Source organism: Pantherophis guttatus, chromosome 17 (assembly GCF_059756535.1).
Source record: "Pantherophis guttatus breed Tessera chromosome 17, ASM5975653v1, whole genome shotgun sequence".
NCBI classification, from domain to species: domain Eukaryota; kingdom Metazoa; phylum Chordata; class Lepidosauria; order Squamata; family Colubridae; genus Pantherophis; species Pantherophis guttatus.
This window is the reverse complement of record NC_142079.1, coordinates 4,563,384-4,582,373: the sequence shown is the minus strand read 5'-3', so window position 1 is coordinate 4,582,373 and position 18,990 is coordinate 4,563,384. Positions and strand designations below refer to the sequence as shown.

General features: G+C 45.4%; 1 protein-coding gene across 27 annotated transcripts in view; it reads right to left on the bottom strand.

Annotated features, from left to right (window-relative positions):
• The window catches only part of TAOK3 (TAO kinase 3), a 101,330-nt gene that overhangs the window by 56,278 nt on the left and 26,062 nt on the right, over window positions 1-18,990 (bottom strand). For 13 of the 27 annotated variants that reach the window (XM_087880512.1, XM_087880518.1, XM_087880524.1 and 10 more), the window contains exons 2-10: window positions 14,378-14,487; window positions 12,105-12,300; window positions 11,081-11,189; window positions 10,144-10,353; window positions 8,059-8,130; window positions 6,865-6,966; window positions 4,218-4,263; window positions 1,373-1,469; window positions 5-118 (exon numbers count right to left, since the gene is read on the bottom strand). In XM_087880512.1, coding sequence (XP_087736638.1) covers window positions 5-118; window positions 1,373-1,469; window positions 4,218-4,263; window positions 6,865-6,966; window positions 8,059-8,130; window positions 10,144-10,263 — 551 coding nt within the window. In that variant the 5' untranslated portion in view covers window positions 10,264-10,353; window positions 11,081-11,189; window positions 12,105-12,300; window positions 14,378-14,487. Of the gene's footprint in view, window positions 1-4; window positions 119-1,372; window positions 1,470-4,217; window positions 4,264-6,864; window positions 6,967-8,058; window positions 8,131-10,143; window positions 10,354-11,080; window positions 11,190-12,104; window positions 12,301-14,377; window positions 14,488-18,990 lie in introns of those variants that run through there. The other 14 variants (XM_087880515.1, XM_087880522.1, XM_087880525.1 and 11 more) reach the window with 3 other exon arrangements.

Below are 18,990 nucleotides of genomic sequence, written 5' to 3'. Positions count from 1 at the left end.
TTACCAGTAAGGTGTTCCCACGAAAGAATTGGCAGGAGAGGCTATAGAAGCAGAGCCGAAGTCCGCTAGTTTCACTTGGCCCAGTTCTGTTAGAAGAATATTTCCTGCTTTAATATCCCTGCAAGAAAAAAAAAAGGAGTTGTTTACCGCAGGTAGTTCTTGACATACAACAGTTCGGTTAGCAACCATTCAAAGTTAGAAAGGCACTGAAAAAGGGACTTAGGACCATATTGTCGGAGCCTGAATCTGTGGGGGAAGCTGGAACCCGAGCCAACAGAAATTGAGGCGGCGGCTTCATTGGCTTTGGAGGAAAATGGGGAAGGGCAGGGCCTTTCAGGATTACGACAGCTTGTAGGCAGGGAGGAACAGGGTTAGGATGAACATGAGAGAGAGAGCGCTCAGGCGATGAGCAAGGACCACTCCCTCCTGATCCGAGAGCATGGAGAGTGGAGAGAAGGCAAGAACAGCGCAGGCTGACCTGACTATTTGGGAGAAGAGCGCCCAATCCCTCTTCACAAGGCACACCTGGGGAATGAGACTTAAGGAGATGCTGTGGGGAGGGGCATTTGTCGGGAACAAACGCTGAGTTCCTGCAGTGTTGTGTCCCGACGTTTGAACTTTCCAAGAGTCCTTGCATTTTTTTCTGGCTTTCTGGACTAATTACCTGTATCCTTTGCTTCCTGAACTTCTTGATTTGCCCTGCTGGATTTATTGCTGTGCAGCTTTAGTGTACACAACACCAGCTGGGCTGGAGTATTTGCAGCCAGAGGCTGCTTGAGGTGTGTGTGGCGGGGTTTGTCATCACTTTGCTCTGGGACTGGTTAGAAACATGGTAGCATTTGGGGAAATCTGGAGCAATAAAGGGGCAGTCTGAATGGCCAGCTGCCTGTGTTACCTCTGTGCCATGCCCTGGGTCATCACGCATTGTTTAGAGTTACGACCTTTCCAGCATCCCCCGTAATCACAAGATCAAAATTCAGATGCTTGGCCACTGGTTCGTATTTTATGACGGTTGCGGTGTTCCGGGGTCACGTGATTCTCCTTTTGCGACCTTCTGACAAGCCAAGTCAATGGGGAAGCCGGATTCACTTAACTTACTAATTTAACAACTGCAGTTGTTAAGATAAGAGATTGAGATAAGAGTCCCTTGGCCAGGTTCACTCAAACAATTGTGTCAAGTAAGGTCGTAAAATGAGACAAAACTCCCTTAACAAATTCTCACGTGGCCACAAAAAAATTTGGGCTCAATTGTGGGTCGTAAGACGAGGGCTACCTGTTGCACTCACACATCTGGAAGAAGGTAGATGGCAGGAGGCAGGGAGGAAACCAACGCCGAGAAATGATAAACCAGAGAAGGAACCTCGGCTCTCACCTGTGAATTTTATAATGTGAATGAAGATATGCCAATCCCTGCAAGGCACCGTCGGTAATGGCAGCGATCTCTACTTCCTGGAGTGGCTTTTTATGTACTGGATTGGAAGAAAAAGCAGATTTTAGTCTCACCCGGAGCAACTTTTAAGATGTGTGGACAAGGTTGAATAAAGGCGGATTCGCTCCTTTCAATGGCACAGAAAGTTTAAAAGTGGGGCTAATGAAGGATCCGTCACGAACTGGCCTAGAGAGAAGCAATGAAGTAAGGCTCGAAACTGGGAGGCCATGAGTTCTAGTCCCTCCTTAGGCATGAAAGCCGGATGGGTGGCTTTGGGCCAATCACCAGGAGATGGTGAGTTCTAGTTCCTCCTTAGGCACGAAAGCCAGCTGTGTGACTTTGGGCCAATCACCAGGGGATGGTGAGTTCTAATCCCGCCTTAGGCATGGAAGCCAGCTGGGTGACTTCAATGGCACAGAAAGTTTAAAAGTGGGGCTAATGAAGGATCCGTCACGAACTGGCCTAGAGAGAAGTAATGAAGTAAGGCTCGAAACTGGGAGGCCATGAGTTCTAGTCCCTCCTTAGACATGAAAGCTAAAAAAATAAAATAAAAAATAAAATAAAATAAAATAAAATAAAAATAATGAAATGAAAGGAAATAAAATAAAATACATACACATGTACATACACACAAACACACATAGTCTTGGGTTATTTATAAAAATAATAAAGGCAGGAAATAAATAAAATAAATAAAATAAAATAGAACTAAGGAGAAACTTCCTGACAGTTAGAACAATTAATCAGTGGAACAACTTGCCTCCAGAAGTTGTGGATGCTCCAACACTGGAAGTTTTTAAGAAGAGGTTGGATAATCATTTATCTGAAGTGGTTTAGGGTTTCCTGCCTACGCAGGGGGTTGGACTAGAAGACCTCCAAGGTCCCTTCCAATGTATTGTGTTGTGTTATGTTGTATTGTATTGTATATGTAATTGTACTGTAGTATTGTATTGTATTGTATAATAAAATAAAATAAAATAAAATAATGAAATAAATAAAATAAAATAAAATAAAATAAAATAAAATAAAATAAAATAAAATATAATAAAATATATACACATGTATATGCACACAGACACACAATCTTGGGTTATTTGTAAAAATAATAAAAGCAGGAAATAATATAATAAAATTAAATAAAATTAAAATAAAATAATAAAATAAAATAAAATAAAATAAAATAAAATAAAATTAAAAATAAAATAAAATAAAATAAAATAAAATAAAATAAAATAAAATAAAATAAAATATATACACATGTATATGCACACAGACACACAATCTTGGGTTATTTGTAAAAATAATAAAAGCAGGAAATAGTATAATAAAATAAAATAAAATAAAATAAAATAAAATAAAATAAAATAATAAAATAAAATAAAATAAAATAAAATAATAAAATAAAATAAAATAAAATAAAATAAAATAAAATAAAATAAAATAAAATAAAATAAAAATAAAATAAAATAAAATAAAATAAAAACACATATACACACGCGATTTAGATTTGTAACCAACCAGCACTTAAAATGTAAACTGGAAAAATATATATATATTTTTTTAGTTTTTCTCCTGACCAAAGAGCCCACCCTCTCCATATCTCATTCTTCTGGTTAACTACTCTGGGAATAAGAGCGTGGGAAAGGACCACGGAGAATTTGTCCTAGTGCCACTGAAGAAAAAAAAAAAGACAGACCCTTCTTTTCAGCTTCTTAAATAAAGATATCGTGCAAGGAAACGATCTCGGATGAGAGTGTCTCTTGGCCAAATCTGTCAGCCTCGGTTGCCAACGACGGAAAGAAAACACAGCCGGATCCAGGAGGATGGAAATTGGCAACGGACGGTTAGAAAAAGACTTGGAAACGTGCTCCGGACCTACCCCGCTCTCTCTCGTCGTTCCGAGCCATCATCCAACCCGAAACAGGGAAAGATGGAAACCAGACCCCCACGCCATTACCGTACTTTTCGGAGTATAAGACGCACTTTTTTGCCCCCTAAAAGAGGGTGGAAACGTTGGTGAGACTTATACACCGAATGCGGCCATTTTTGGCCTCCCGAAAACTCGCCCCACGCATCCAGTTTTCGGCAAAAACAGGCCCATTTTTCAAAAAAACGGGATGCGCAGAGGAGTTTGGGAGGCCAGCAGAGTGCCCCTGGGGGCTGGGGAGGCCAAAAACGGGCCCATTTTTTGCGAAAATAGGCCCGTTTCTGGTCTCCAAAAGTACCCACGCATCGCGTTTTTGCCCTCCCCAACCGCCAGGAGCACTCTGCAGGCCTCCCAAACCCTCTGCGCATCCCGCTTTTGCGAAAAACGGGCCTGTTTTTGGCAAAAACTGGATGTCAAGTTGCAAAGCTTTCAAGTTGCCATGAGCAGGAGAGAGGGATTAATTAGGGCATCTTCCGGAAACTTCACACTGGACACACAGGGGGTTGGGAAGCCTGCAGAGTGCTCCTGGGGGCCGGGATGTGCGGAGGCCAAAAACCTTTTTTTTCCTTGTTTTCCTCTTCGAAATCTTGATGCGACTTATACTCCGGTGCGTCTTATAGTCCGAAAAATACGGTAATTCAGACGTTAAGTTGACTGCCTGGAAATTTCCAAGCTTAGACAGTCAGCGGAATGGAAATTCAGTGCGTAGGACAGAAACCGCCCAACGGCTAGAGAGGAAAAGATTTGGCGGTCGCTGTAAGGAGCTGCGACGGGCCTAAGAAATGCTGCCGTGGAATGTAATTCCCTAAAAACCTGAATCATGTGGCCTAAAAGACACAGTGGGAAATAAAGAAGGCTTACCTTCCAACAGATCTGAAGCAGATCCCAGGCAGTATTCCATCACTAGCTGTGAAAAGATGGAAAGAAATGGAGCCGTTAAGGAAGGGTTGGAGCCCTTGGGGGTGTCTGAGCTTACTTGCAGACGTTTCATTACCCAACTAGGTAACATAATCAATGCTAGAAGGGAGTGGGGTTTGCGAGGAGGAGGAGGAGAAGGGAAGGAGCAGGAGGAGGAGGACTGTAGGGTCCTTGGTGCTCTCTGAGCTTGCTTCTTTTCTTGCAGATGTTTCATTAACCAACTAGGTAACATGATCAATGCTAGAAGGGAGTGGAATTTATGAGAAGGAGGAAAGGAGGGGGAGAAGGAGGAGGAGGAGGAGGAGGAGGAGGAGGAGGAGGAGGAGGAGGAGGAGGAGGAGGAGGAAGAGGACTGTGGGGTCCTTGGTGCTCTCTGAAACATCTGCTTGTTTTCTGGCAGATGTTTCATTACCCAACTAGGTAACATAATCAATGCTAGAATGGAGCGGGGTTTGTGGAGAGGAGGAGGAGGAGGAGGAGGAGGAGGAGGAGGAGGAGGAGGGGGAGAAGGAGGAGGAGGAGGAGAAGGAGGAGGAGGAGAAGGAAGAGGAGGAGAAGGAAGAGGAGGAGGAGGAGAAGAAGAAGGAGGAGGAGGAGGAGGAGGAGGAGGAGGAGGAGGAGGAGAAGGAGGAGGAGGAGGAGGAGGAGGAGGGAGAAGGAGGAGAAGAAGAAGGAGGAGGAGGAGGAGGAGAAGGAGGAGGAGGAGGAGGAGGAGGGAGAAGGAGGAGGAGAAGAAGAAGGAGGAGGAGGAAGAGGAGGAGGAGGAGGAGGAGGAGGAGGAGGAGAAGGAGGAGAAGGAAGAGGAGGAGGAGGAGGAGAAGAAGGAGGAGAAGGAAGAGGAGGAGGAGGAGGGAGGAGGAGGAGGAGAAGAAAGAGGAGGAAGAGGAGGAGGAGGTGGGGGGGAGGGAGACTGTGACCCTGCCTCAAACGACACTTCCCAGCATCATTTGCGAATCGTCGTGTTCTTTAGGGGTCCCCGCCATGAGATCAAGCTTGCGAGGCAACGTATGGAAAGCGGTGGATGCTCCATCACTGGAGGCTTTCAAGGAGAGGCTGGACAGCCATTGGTCTGAAACCATAGAGACTCTCCTGCTCGATGAGGGAGACGGACGAGATGACCTCCAGGTGCCCTTCCAACTCTTGTTATTATTCTATTCTATTCTGCGGGGCGGGGCGATGCGATGCGATGTGAAGGCACAGCCCTTAATATATCATCTGGGTCAGGGGGTCAGCAACCTGCGGCTCTGGAGCCGCATGTGGCTCTTTCACCCCTCTGCTGCGGCTCTGTCACTCAAAATATGTGTCATAACCGCCAATGTGCAACACCCACCGGCATGTGATTTATTGAGCTTTTCAACCCCCGGTAGGCCAACCATGGATAAATCCAAGAAAAGAAAAGTTTCAGAAGAAAACAGGACGTTTAATTCAACTACAGATGCTAGTTTTGTGGCCGCTCAAGAAATAGTCAGGCCCGGGAAGGGTTTTGTGGCTCCCGGTGTTTTCTTTTCTGTGGGAAACGGGTCCAAATGGCTCTTTTGAGTGTTTAAGGTTGGAGACTCCTGATCTGGGTATATCATTAGGACTGCAGCTTAAAACAATAACGTCAAAACAGGAATCGTGTTTCCGTTTTGGTAAGGTTGGTTTTTTTTTTCTTCTCCAAAGAACGAAAGATCTAGCCCAGAGGTCTGCAACCTTAAACACTCAAAGAGCCATTTGGACCCGTTTCCCACAGAAAAGAAAAAATCGGGAGCCACAAAAACCCTTCTTGCGCCTGACTATTTCTTGACCGGCCACAAAACTATGTAGTCGAATTAAACGTTCTGTTTTCTTCCGAAACTTTTCTTTTCTTGGATTTATCCATGGTTGGCCTACCGGGGTTAAATCAATCAATCAATCAATCAATCAATCAAATAATAAACTTACGGGACCGTCTACTACCACAAACAGCCTCCCACCAGCCGGTACGCTCCCATAGAGAGGGGCTCCTCCAGGTGCCGTCAGCCAAACAATGTCGACTGGCGGTCCCCAGGGGGAGGGCCTTCTCTGTGGGGGCACCTACTATCTGGAACGAGCTCCCCCCGGAGATACGGAGGATCCCGGATCTGCGCACCTTCCGCGGTGCTTTGAAGACACTACTATTCCAGCAGGCCGGCCTGGCCTAATTTTCTCCCCTTCTTTTAAATTTTTAAATTGAAATTTTAATTTGTTTTAAATTATTGGGAATTTTAATTGTCTCGGGCAAAATTATTTAATTTGGTTTTAATTATGTTTTTTTAACTTTTGTATTTATGTGTTTTATTTTGTGCCTGTTCACCGCCCTGAGTCCTTCGGGAGTAGGGCGGTATACAAATTTAATAAAATGAAAATGAAAATGAAATGAATAAATAAATTCAATAAATCACGTGCCGGCAGGTGTCGCACACTGGCGACTTGTGATGCATATTTTGAGCGGCAAGGAGCCGCAGCAGAGGGGTGAAAGAGCCACATGCGGCTCCAGAGCTCCTGATCTAGCCTCATGCTTCGGTCCCTTCTAAGAAAACATCCTTGCTCAAAACATCTCAAAAAACCTCTGGCGGAGAACGCAACTCACCCAGGCGGTATGTTCTTTCAAATAGCAGCCTTTGTACTCGATGGTGTTGGGGTGCTTTAGCTGTTGGAGAAATCGGACCTCTTTGATGATATCCTGCCATTTCTGTTCATTTCAAGGGAGGGGAGGGGAGAAGAAGGGGAAAAAAAGAAAAAGGAAAGGAAGTTTAACATCAAGATTCGCTCGATCGGGAAAATTCCAAAGATGAACCAACTGGGAAAGGGCAGAGGTCAAAGAGCTTGGCTTTCTATATTTTTGTTCACGATGATATGACAAGGAATGACTTGGAAGTGACATCTTTCAGGTTACGAAAGATTAGGAGGGAATGTTAATTATTCCTTATCTCTTTAAGATAATAAAAGACCGAAGGGCACTTATTCAAGGCTAAGAGTTTGCCCAGGGAGCTCAGAATAAATTGTGCAATGCTTTACAGCTGGGAGGAAAAGAGAAAATAAAACGGAAGTCACCTCTCGGTGAGAAGGGTAACACACAAAATCGATAAATGAATGAAATAAAATAAACACACACACTGCCTTAAGAGTACAGTTACTCCTCAAGTTAGGACCGCAATTGAGGCTATAGTTCCGTGATGGCGAACCTATGGCACGGGTGCCAGAGGTGGTGCGCCAGCCAGCTGGTTTTCGCAGGCACTGGAGCGCCGGAAAACGGCCGGAAAACAGCCGGGAAAACGGCCTGAAAACAGCCAGAAAAACGCCCCAAAACCAGGCTGTTTTCAGGCCATTTTTTTCCCCTAAAAAACATCTTGAAAACGGCCTGAAAAATGGCCCCCAACAGCCAAAAAACAGGTATGCATGTGCTGGCCAGCTGATCTTTGGGTTTCCGGGGCTTTCAAGTGGCAGTTGGAACAGAGTTCTTTTCAGGTGGGGATGGGGGTAGAATGTCTAACTCCTTTAGCATCAGCGCGTGTTAATAATAATGTATGAAATACGAATGATCTGATGGTCATTTCAAAAAAACCATTTCTTAACGAGCACCTAGAAGCCAAGAGGAACATACGTGCCAAATTTCAAGTTTATAGGCTTTTCGGTTCGGGAGATTTCATGACGATGCGTGAGTGGTATTTCGCTTTTATATCTATAGATATATATTTTAATGACTTCCTTTTTCGATAGTGGCAGCAAATAATAATATGCATCTTTAGGGCATTGGTCGAGACGTCAAATATGTTCTTCTTACCTCGTTAGTTTGTTTTCCGCTGTAAGACATTTTCTTGATCGCCACCACTTCGTTGGTGCGGGCATTGGTGGCCTGGAAATGGAAGAAGAAGGGAGGGGGAGAGAAATTAAATTTAATAAAGGCTCTCGTTTCTTCCAAAGGTGCTTTTTTTTTTTTTCCAGGAGGCAACTGGACTTTCTTGGGGTTTTTTCCTCGAAGACGTTTCGCTTCTCATCCAAGAAGCTTCTTCAGCTCTGACCAGATGGTGGGGAAGGGAAGGATTGATACTCCTTGCAGACAGCTGGTCATTTGCATCCTTTTAGAGAGTTGTTGAGGCCATTTGGAGAGGTTTATCTATGTCCTCAGGGTCACCTGAGTGGTGCAAATGATTCCAGTGGTCTGCCATTTTTTTCTTTCTGGAAATCTGTTCATACTCCTATGCCAGAGGTGGGTTTCAGCAGGATCTGACCAGTTCTGGAGAACCGGTACCGGGAAATTTTGAGTAGTTCAGAGAACCGGTAGTAAAAATTCTGACTGGCCCCACCCCCCATCTATTCTCCGCCTCCTGGGTCCCAGTTGATCAGGAGGAAATGGGGATTTTGCAGTATCCTTCCCCTGGAGTGGGGAGGAAATGGGGATTTTGCAGTATCCTTCCCCTGCCACGCCCACCAAGCCACGCCCATCAAGCCACGCCCACAGAACTGGTAGTAAAAAAATTTGAAACCCACCACTGTCCCACACCATTTGAAGGGGATTCATCCCAAACTGGATAGCTAAAAGTTTATAGAGATTCTCAGTCATCCAGGGTCAACCTTTGATCAAGATTTGATTCCACCCTGAAGGAATCAGCAGACAACTTGAATTAAGAATTCATTCATTCATTCAGTTCTGAAGGAATATTGGTTGGAAGTCTTCAAGAACTACAATGATCTTGATCAAGAAATTGGCCTGCTTAGTCTTCCCATTTCTAGGTGCCAGGTGCTCAAAATTAATTCTCTCAAGGGATGAAAAATTCCAGGATTATTATTATTATTATTATTATTATTATTTGTCGATGCATGAATGAAATTTTGCCTTTAAATCAACTATCGCTGCTATTTATCGTCTTAGGAAGAATCTTCCTTAAACAGTATACTCTTTGGAGGAGGATTCTCGAAGTTCACAGATCTAGAAGCCATTCCGGTTGGAGGAGGAGATAACAGACCGGTGTTTTTCTCAACCCTGGCAACCTGAAGAGAGGTGGACTTCAATTCCCAAAATGCTGAAGCCCACACTGCTTCATGCTGCCAAGGTTGAGAAACACTGTCCTATACCAATATTGCTGAATTGGGTTTGGAGAGCAGAGATATGGGCCACAAATAAATGCTTGAGAGGTGAGGGGGAGAGGGATAGGAGGAGAGAGGGGGGGGAGAGACAGAAAGAGACAGAGACAGAAAGGAAGACATGGAGAGGGAGAGAGAAGGAATTAGAGAGGAGGAGGAAGAGAAGGAGAGGGGAGGGAGAAGGGAAGAGACAGAGGGGGAAAGGAAGGAGAGATGGAGAGGAAGAGAGGAAAAGAGGGAGTGAAGGAGAGAGGGAGGGAGGGAGGGAGGTACAGGAGGAGAGAGAAACAGAGAGTGGAAGAGATGGAGAGGGAGAGAGGAGGGAGAGGAGGAGAGAGAGTGGGGAGAGGAAGAGAGAAAAAGACAGAGGGGGAAAGGAAGGAGAGATGGAGAGGAAGAGAGGAAAAGAGGGGGTGAAGGAGAGGGAGGGAGGAAGAGAGGGAGAGGGGAGGGAGAAGGGAAGAGACAGAGGGGGAAAGGAAGGAGAGATGGAGAGGAAGAGAAGGAGTGAAGGAGAGAGGGAGGAAGGGAGGGAGAGGGGAAATGAGGAGGGAGAGGGGGAGGGAGCAAGAGGAAAGAAGAAAGGGAGAGAGAAAGGGAGAGGGAGGAAGAGAGAGAAAGGGAGTGAGGGAGCAGTGGAGGCAGGGAAAGAGGGGGAGGGAGAGGAAGGGAGAGAGGGAGATGGGGAGAGAGAGGGAGAGGGAGAGAAAGGGAGAAAGGGGGAGGGATGGGGGGAGAGGAAGGGAGAGAGAGAGAGGGAGAACGGAAAGCACAAGCTACTTACAAAATAAACCGCTCCAAAACTTCCATGCCCGATTTCATGTAAACCCACAAACAGCTCCTGAGGATCATCTTTGTAGAAGAGCTCGGCGATATCCGGATCCTTGGGCGCCCCTTTACGCATGTTGGGACAGAATCAGGACCTCGCCCACACTTCAAAATCCAAGGCGGTTTCTTCCTTCATTGACGGTGCGATTTTCAAGGGTTTCAGAGCCTTCCAGGGTGGGGGAAAAACAAACAAACCCCAAAGTGATTAACCCAAGTTTTCTCTCTCTCGGCACATTGAGATTATATCTGCTGAATATAACTCCGTACTGGCGACAGGGAAGGGCATCCGGCCAGTAAACACTCAGCTCCATTCAGTTGCCCAGGTTCCACCCCGCAAGGGACTATGGGCTCATTCAAAGATGACGATAGTGACCGGGCGAAGTTACAACAGCACTGGGGGGAAAAAGGGACTTATGACCGTTTTTCACGTTTATGACCGTTGCAGCATCCCCGTCACGGGATAAAAATTGGCAAACTTGGCAAACTGACTCCTATTTATGACGGTTGAAGCGTCCTCGGGGTCACGTGCTTCCCTTTTATGACCTTCTGACAAAGCAAAGTCAAGGGGGAAGCCAGGTTCACTTAACAACCGTGTGACTGACTTAACAACTGCAGTGATTCACTTAACAACCATGGCCAGAAAAGTTGTAGAAGGGGGCTGAACTCCCTTAGCAACATAAATGTTGGGCTTATAAATGTTTTTATGTCGCTATCTCCCCTACAAGGTAACTCTGGGTGGCTTATCAAAGAAGTAAAAAATAATTAAAGTTATCATTCAAACATTAAATGGATGGCCAATTAGAAAAAAAGCCACGGAAGATTGTTTTTATCTAGGATTACGGTTCCGAGAATCTTTATATGTCCCAAAATGCAAAAGACTCTGAAATACTCACAATGGAAGATGGTTGCTGAAGATGTCAAAACTGGCAGGGATGACAAAAATTAACTTGATTAGAGAAAGATCAACAACTTCCATTTATCAGGGCATGGAAACTTCTTTTGCTAAAAGAGAGAGAGGGAGAGGGAGAGGGAGAGAGAGAGAGAGAGAGGGAGAGATGAACTTGTAAGTTTTGGGTTTAAGGATTAGAAAGGGTAGAATATCTCAACTCTTCTCTTATCAATACAATTTTAAAGCCTAGTTATTCGGTCATAATCGACAAAAGTCCATGGAGAGTTACCAGCAATTACATCTATATTTTAACCTTAATCAAGTAAGCTAACTTTGTATTCCTTTCCTTTTCTTTTACGATCAAAGGTTATCGGATGGGATCGCTTCCCAATTAAATGTAATAAGTTCATTCCTCACTCTCCTCCAAACCCCTTAAAAAAGACCCATTTTTTAACATGACATTTTTTGGGGGTCTCCTTTCAAATATTTGTCAGGTAGTCCTCGACGTACGACCACAACTGAGCCCCAAATTTCCGTGGGGCTAAGCGAGACAGTTAAGTAAGTTTTGCCCCATTTTACGACCTTTGCAGTTGTTAAGTTAGTCACACGGTTGTTAAGTGAATCCGGCTTCCCCGTTGATTTTGCTTGTCAGAAGGTGTTGTGGCCCACCAGCGGCCAAAGGAGTTGGCAGCAGAGTCGGACAGTGAGGAGGTTGGGGAGGAACATGGGCCAGTCCTGGAGTCTGGGGAAGGCTCTGATGAGGGCTCTGCGTCCGAGGCAGAGAGGGAGCCAGGACCGTCTGACAGTTATCAGCTGCCTTCGGAGTCAGACATCAGTGAGGGAGAAGAACAGCTGGAGCCTGTTCCCAGTATGCGTATGCGCAGAGTTGCCAGATGAAGGGAACAGCTAAAGAACAAGGGTCGACTTGGGAGTAAGGCCACAGGTGGACAATGAATGGCCTCTCCCAGAGGGAATAAAAGAGGAGTGAAAGGGGAGTGGAGTTTGCAGGAGACAATTAGTTCGCTTACTTGGTTCGTGACTCTCCGAGACTCCTTGCCAAGTTTTGAAGATATCGGCCTGGCAGCTCTCCAAGCCAGATAAGGTCCGTGACTGTCAATTCTCCCTTGAAAGACTTTGCTGGATGTGACCGAGAGGAATTCACAGTAACTTAATCAAAAGCGGTTTTTGTCGGGACACGGAGTCTGCTTCATGCTCTTGGGAAGCCTAGGTTGGAACAGAAGGTCGCAAAAAGGGATCACACAACGCCGAGACACAGCAACTGTCATAAATACGAGTCAGTGGCCAAACATCCCCATTTTGATCACGTGACTGTGGGGATGTTGCAACGGTCGTTAAGTGTGGAAAAACAGTCCTACGTCACTTTGTTTTCAGTGGTCAGTCAGCGAACTGTTATTAAGTCCCTGTATTGTTTTTATCTCGTTAAACATTACCTCAGCAAAATTATATTTTTAAGGGAAAAAAAAAATCCTCAAATGACCTACACACAGCTGGGCTTCGCCTAGGGACGCAAACTACAAGATGCCGGGATTCTGAAGTCCCAAATATAAAAATGAAATGACATCACCCATCCCAACGGGAGTGACTCATTCCGACAGATGATATGCATTTGAATGGGAGAAATCTGAGGGGAAAAAGAAAATTAGGATATTTTGGAAAACACGACGGAGGAAAAGGCTGCGGAATGCTTCCAGGCAAAAGGAGAAGATGGCTGCTAAGACTGACAATTTGTGGGATGAGTCAAATTTGTAGTTTTCACTAGTGTCCATTTTCCTGAGAGATTCTAGGGGTCTGGGTACCCTAACCTCTTCCCCTTCTCTCCACCCAATTTAAGGCTGCATAGGGTCTTAATCTGAGCCCCTCTCTAGGAAAGCTTGTGTTGTGCTCCCCCTCAAATATCTCCCACTTCTCCAGATGCACATTTCATCACATGGAAGGAGATATACCCCGTTCCCCCGAAAATAAGACATCCCCTGATAATAAGCTCAAACGGGCTTTTGAGTGCATGCACTAAGATAAGCCTCCCCCCGAAAATAAGCCCTCCCCGAAAATATTTAAACACAGAACTGGAAATCGGGTAAGACGGCAAGAGGAGCTCCCTCTTGCTCCATGCGCCCCAAAATAATAAGACCTCCCGAAAATAAGGCCAAGCGCTTATTTCGGGGTTCAAAAAAATATAAGACAGGGTCTTATATTTGGGGAAACACGGTATATATTTGCATTTTTTTTTCATTTCATTTTTTTAAAAAAAAAGAGAGAACAGAATTTTGGAGATGTCCTCACACAGTATACAGAATAGGCATTTTATCAGTCATGAGTTCATCTGGTTTTTAATGATCTCATTCTCCCCCTGGAGGGGTTTGCAAACTGTCTGGTTTCTCATGTTTCCAGGAAGGGGAAAAAAAAATATCCTGAGAAGAACCGTACAATTAGGACTTCTTTAGGTATGGTTGACTTAACAACTGTTCGAAGTTACAGCGGAACTGAAAAAATGTTTCATGCTTACAACCGTTGCAGAATAGAATAGAGTAGAGTAGAGTAGAGTAGAGGGTAGGGTAGAGTAGAGTAGAGAGTAGAGTAGAGGGTAGGGTAGGGTAGGGTGTAGAGTAGAGTGCAGAGTAGAGTAGAGTAGAGGATAGGGTAGGGTAAGGTAGGGTAGAGTAGAGAAGAGTAGAATAGAGTAGAAGGTAGGGTAGGGTAGAGGGTAGAGTAGAATAAAGAGTAGAGTAGAATAGAGGGGAGGGGAGGGGAGAGTAGAGTAGAGTGTAGAGTAGAGCAGAGTACAGAGTAGAGTGTAGAGTAGAGTAAAGAATGCCATCATTCTGCTAAACAAGTAATTTCCTCAACACTGTCAAACTTTTTACTAAGTCTGCATTACTATTAATCTTCTCATCGTTCCTATCACCCATCTCCTCCCACTTATGACTGTAACCTTGTTGCTGGTATCCTTAAGATATATATTGACTGTTTCCTAATATGATTTGATTGCTTATTTGGACCCTATGACTATCATTAAGTGTTACACCTTATGATTCTTGACGAATGTATCTTTTGTGTACACTGAGAGCCTATGCACCAAAGACAAATTCCTTGAATGTCCAATCACACTTGGCCAGTAAAGAATTCAATTCAATTCAATTCAATTCAACAATTTCTATTCTATTCTATTCTATTCTATTCTATTCTATTCTATTCTATTCTATTCTATTCTATTCTATTCTATTCTATTCTATTCTACTCTATTCTATTCTAAACAAGACCTACGCTCAAATTCTTCACCTACCTGGACAATTATGGCATTAACCATAGTCTACGGCTTAAACGCATTTCGGCCAAACGTCAGGATTTTTCTTCCGGAGTTTCTGTTGGTTCTCGGTACGCTGATTTTCTGACCTGCAAGAGAAGGGAGAAATTAAAGCCAGAATTAAAATAAGCAATACACAGTACAATGTTTTTTAGATCATGGGCAACTTTTTGAACAATTTATGGGAACTGCCATTTCACCACCTCTTGGTTTTTTTTCCTCTTTGCTTTTCAAAAGATATCCCTTCCTTCACCCAAGGAGACACCTACGAGCAGAGAACAAAGGAGGATAACAGAGTTGGAAGGGACCTCGGAGGTCTTCTAGTCCAACCTCTTGCTCAAGCAGGTGACCCGATACCAGTGGTGCCAAACCTTTTACTCAACGAGTGCCGAACAGGTACGCGCTTTGTGCGTGCATCTGTCATCCGCGCTAACACGCGGCACCTCCCTGTGTGCTGCATGCACAATCGCACATGCATGTGGTTTTCACATGCGCAATGCACATGCACAAACGTCATCTGCGCATGTGCAGGCTGGACGCAAGTACTCTCGCACGCATGCGGCAAATGTGCGCGCATGCACAGAAGAGCTCCGAAGACACACACACACACACCCGTATGCACACGCGATCCCCGCTTTTGGCACATGACGGCAAAAAGGTTACCGGTGGGCCCAATAGGCCCGTTTTTCGCCCTCCCCAGGATCTTTCTTGGAGCCTGGGGAGGGCAAAAACGGCTTCCCACCCACCCACCCACTCGGAGGCTCTCCAGAGGCTGGAAACGGCCTCTGGAGGACCCGAAAGGCCCAAAACTCAGCTGGCCGGCATGCACATGCCTGCTGGAGCTGAGCTAGGGCAATGCTCTCGTGCCCCGAGAGATGGCTCTGTGTGCCGCTTCTGGCACGCGTGCCGTAGGTTCGCCATCCCAGCCCTATACCACTTCAGACAAATGGTTGTCCAGTCTCCTCTGAAAAACTTCTTCTTAGTTCTAGGTTGCTTCTCTCCTTGGTTCGTTTCCATTCGTTGCCGTATCTTTTTATCCTGAGGCTTGGAAGAATAGAATAACAGAGTTGGAAGGTCCCTTGGAGATCTTCTAGTCCAACCCCCTGCCCAGGCAGGAAACCCTCCACCGTGAATCCGGCGTGATTCATCATTTGGGATTTGCATGATCTATGGTAGCTTCTCTTTTTGATCTCCAGCAGTAGATCCCATGCCGTTGGACAAAATCCTTGTTACTTCCTGCATCGCCAACTAAAATACATTCTCTTGGGGACAGTTCTATCATTGGGAAATCTGAGTTGGATGATAAGATAGCAGCCAATGTGCTGGGAAACTTTGATGGGGCTTTAATTCCTCCTGAAATCAAATTGATTTAGAGTTGGTAGGGACCTTGGAGGTCTTCTAGTCCAACCCCCTGCTTAGGCAGGAAACCCTCCACCACTTCAGACAAATGGTTATCCAACATCTTCTTAAAAACTTCCAGTGTTGGAGCATTCACAACTTTTGGAGGCAAGTCGTTCCACTGATGAATTGTTCTAACTGTCAGGAAATTTCTCCTTAGTTCTAGGTAGCTTCTCTCCTTGATTAGTTTCCACCCGTTGCTTCTTGTCTTGTCTTGGATCCCGTCGACTGCGATTTTCTTTTGAAATCTTCATGCTTTTTCTCTTTTTTCCCAAAGTGTGATTCTAGAAAGAGTCTGTAGCCAGAGGGCCGTTTGCAAAGCATCCGACGGTATGACTAAGGATGAAGGCAGAGAGAGGGGCTGCCCACACCGTTGGGCTCGGCAGCGGAAGCTATGCAAGCCATGATGCGCCCACCACGTCACTTTCCTTTTCTCCAGTTTCCCCCCCCCACTTCAGATTTGCTGGGGGTGGACATCTATCCAAACGCATGAGTCAGACTTAATGTTCTTCAATCTTACTCATCGGCAGGGAGTTTTTAAGACAGGCTGAAGCACGGCACAGACCTATTGTCAACCCTGAATTTGGCCAAACTGTGGCCATTTTCATTTCGGTCCCTTTTCTCTAGGGAAGTTTCTCTTCTCAGAGCTTCGGGGCTGACACAGCCTAGAGCGAAGGGGTGTTGCAGCCTAAATAAAATTCTTTCCCCTGGGAATCAAGGAGGTTCATGCAGGTTTTCGCAAGGTGGAGACTGAAGCAGGGGTGAAATGCTCCCAGTTCGGAATGGATCGCCCGATATTGATGGAGGCGGGTGGTTAGGAGAACCGGTAGCAAAAATCCCTGCCCCCCCCACCCAATTGCCCAGCTGAGTCGTGCAATCATCAGAGGCTTTTTTATTTATTTTTAAAAGCATTTTTTCTACAACCTCTTCGCCCGAAAAAATGCTTTTAAAGGTTAAAAAAAAAAGCCTCTGACGATCAGGCAACTCAGCTGGGATCGTCAGAGGCTTTTAAAAGCATTTTTTTTACAACCTCTTCGGCCGAACACAACACAAACCAGCGGTCCTCTCTATCCAAAATATGGACTTTGCTGTCTTCAAAAGAGCGGTCTTTGTCTGTTAAGTGCAGATGGACTGCTGAATCTTGTCCTGATGGGTTTGTTCTCCTAGGTTGCGCCATGCGTTTATGAAGTGGTTGTTTTGTTTCCCCAAGGGACAGATCTGCACGTATTGTATTGTATTGCTCACTGCATTGTACTGCATATACCAAAAGAATATAAATCCTTCCATGCCCCACCATCCAGGCAGAGCCGAAGAAGCTTCCTTGGGTGAGAAGCGAAGCGTCTTCAGAGAAAAATCAGAAAGTCCAGTTGCCTCTTGAAAAAAGCACCTTTGGGACAACCATGACCTGGATGACTGAGAATCTCCGTAGACTTCTAGCAAACCTGTTTTATAATCTGTGAAGATGAATACAAAATCCAGACGCCTTCCTGCCCAATCCAGGAATACAAAAAGCGTTTGCATAACTGTGAGAGACTATTAACAGAGAAGTGAGAGACTATTAACAGAGAAACAATCATTAGCAAGTCTTACACCTACTGTGCTGTCAAAAACAAGTGTTGGCTTACTCTCAGGTAAGCTTCCTATTTCATTCTGATATTATTCGAAACGTCTTGTTCAACCCATCTGCTCAACAAACAGAAAGGTGAAAAAGTTGACTTGGGTGGGGGGGAAAACCCTGACATGAAGACTTCGAAGCCCATCAGATGCCTTCAGAAATATCACGGGCAACCCCACCGACCCAAGTAGAAGATTTACAGGACAAGAAGTAACAGGTGGAAGATCATTAAAAGAGAGGTGCAACCTAGAACCCAGGAGAAATTCCCTGACATTGAAAACAGTGGAAGGGTCTGCGTTCAGAGGTTGTGGGTCCTCCCGTCACTAGAAGTTTCTAAAAAGGGACTGGACAACCATTTGTCCTGAATGGCATAGAAGGTTGGACTAGCTGACCTCTGACGTCCCTTCCAACCCTACTATTTTATGTTCTATGGAGGGGAAGGGAGAGAATAGCAATAGCACTTATATACCGCTTTTTAGTGCTTTATAGCTCTCTCTAAGCGGTTTACAGAGTCAGCCTCTTGCCCCCCAACAATCTGGGTCCTCAGTTTACCCACCTTGGAAGGATGGAAGGCTGAGTCAACCTTGAGCCGGTGAGGATCGAACTCCTGACAGTCGGCAGAGTTAGTCAGCAATACTGACTTTTAACCGGGGGAAGGGAAGGGAAGGGAAGGGAAGGGAAGGGAAGGGAAGGGAAGGGAAGGGAAGGGAGGAAGGAAGAAAGGGCACTAGCACTCAGACCTATATATATACTGCTTTACAGCCCTCTCTAAGCGGTTTACAGAGCATATTGCCCCCAATAATCTGGATTCTCATTTTACCCACCTCGGAAGGTTGGAAGGCTGAGTCAACCTGGAGCGGAGTGGAGTGGAGTGGAGTGGAGTGGAGTGGAGTGGGGTGGGGTGGGGTGGGGTGGGGTGGGGTGGGTGGGGTGGGGTGGGGTGGGGTGGGGTGGGGTGGAGTGGAGTGGAGTGGAGTGGAATGGAATGGAATAGAATAGAATAGAATAGAATAGAATAGAATAGAATAGAATAGAATAGAATAGAATAGAATAGAATAGAATAGAATAGAATAGAATACTGATTAAGTCAGGCGATCCAACCGGTCCGTCCTAGAGGAGACCAACCCTGACTGCTCTTTAGAAGGCCAGATCCTGAAGAGGAAACTCAAATACTTTGGCCACCTCATGAGAAGGAAGGACTCACTAGAGAAGAGCCTAATGCTGGGAACGATGGAGGGCAAAAGAAGAAGAAGGGGACGGCAGAGAACGAGGTGGATGGATGGAGTCACTGAAGCAGTCGGCGGGAGCTTCAATGGACTCTGGGGGATTGTAGAGGACAGGAAGGCCTGGAGGAAAGTTATCCATGGGGTCGCAATGGGTCGGACACAACTTCGCGACTAACAACATGTGTTCACATCAAATATGTTAAACTACTACAAATAGATGGTCATAGTAAGTCATTACCCCTACAGTTAATCATGACCTGATCTAAATATTTTGTCCTCTTGGAAACGGCCTGGAAGAGAAGACAGAGAGAGAGAGGTCTGTTTATGAAGTAGGCCAGGAAACAAGAGCAACA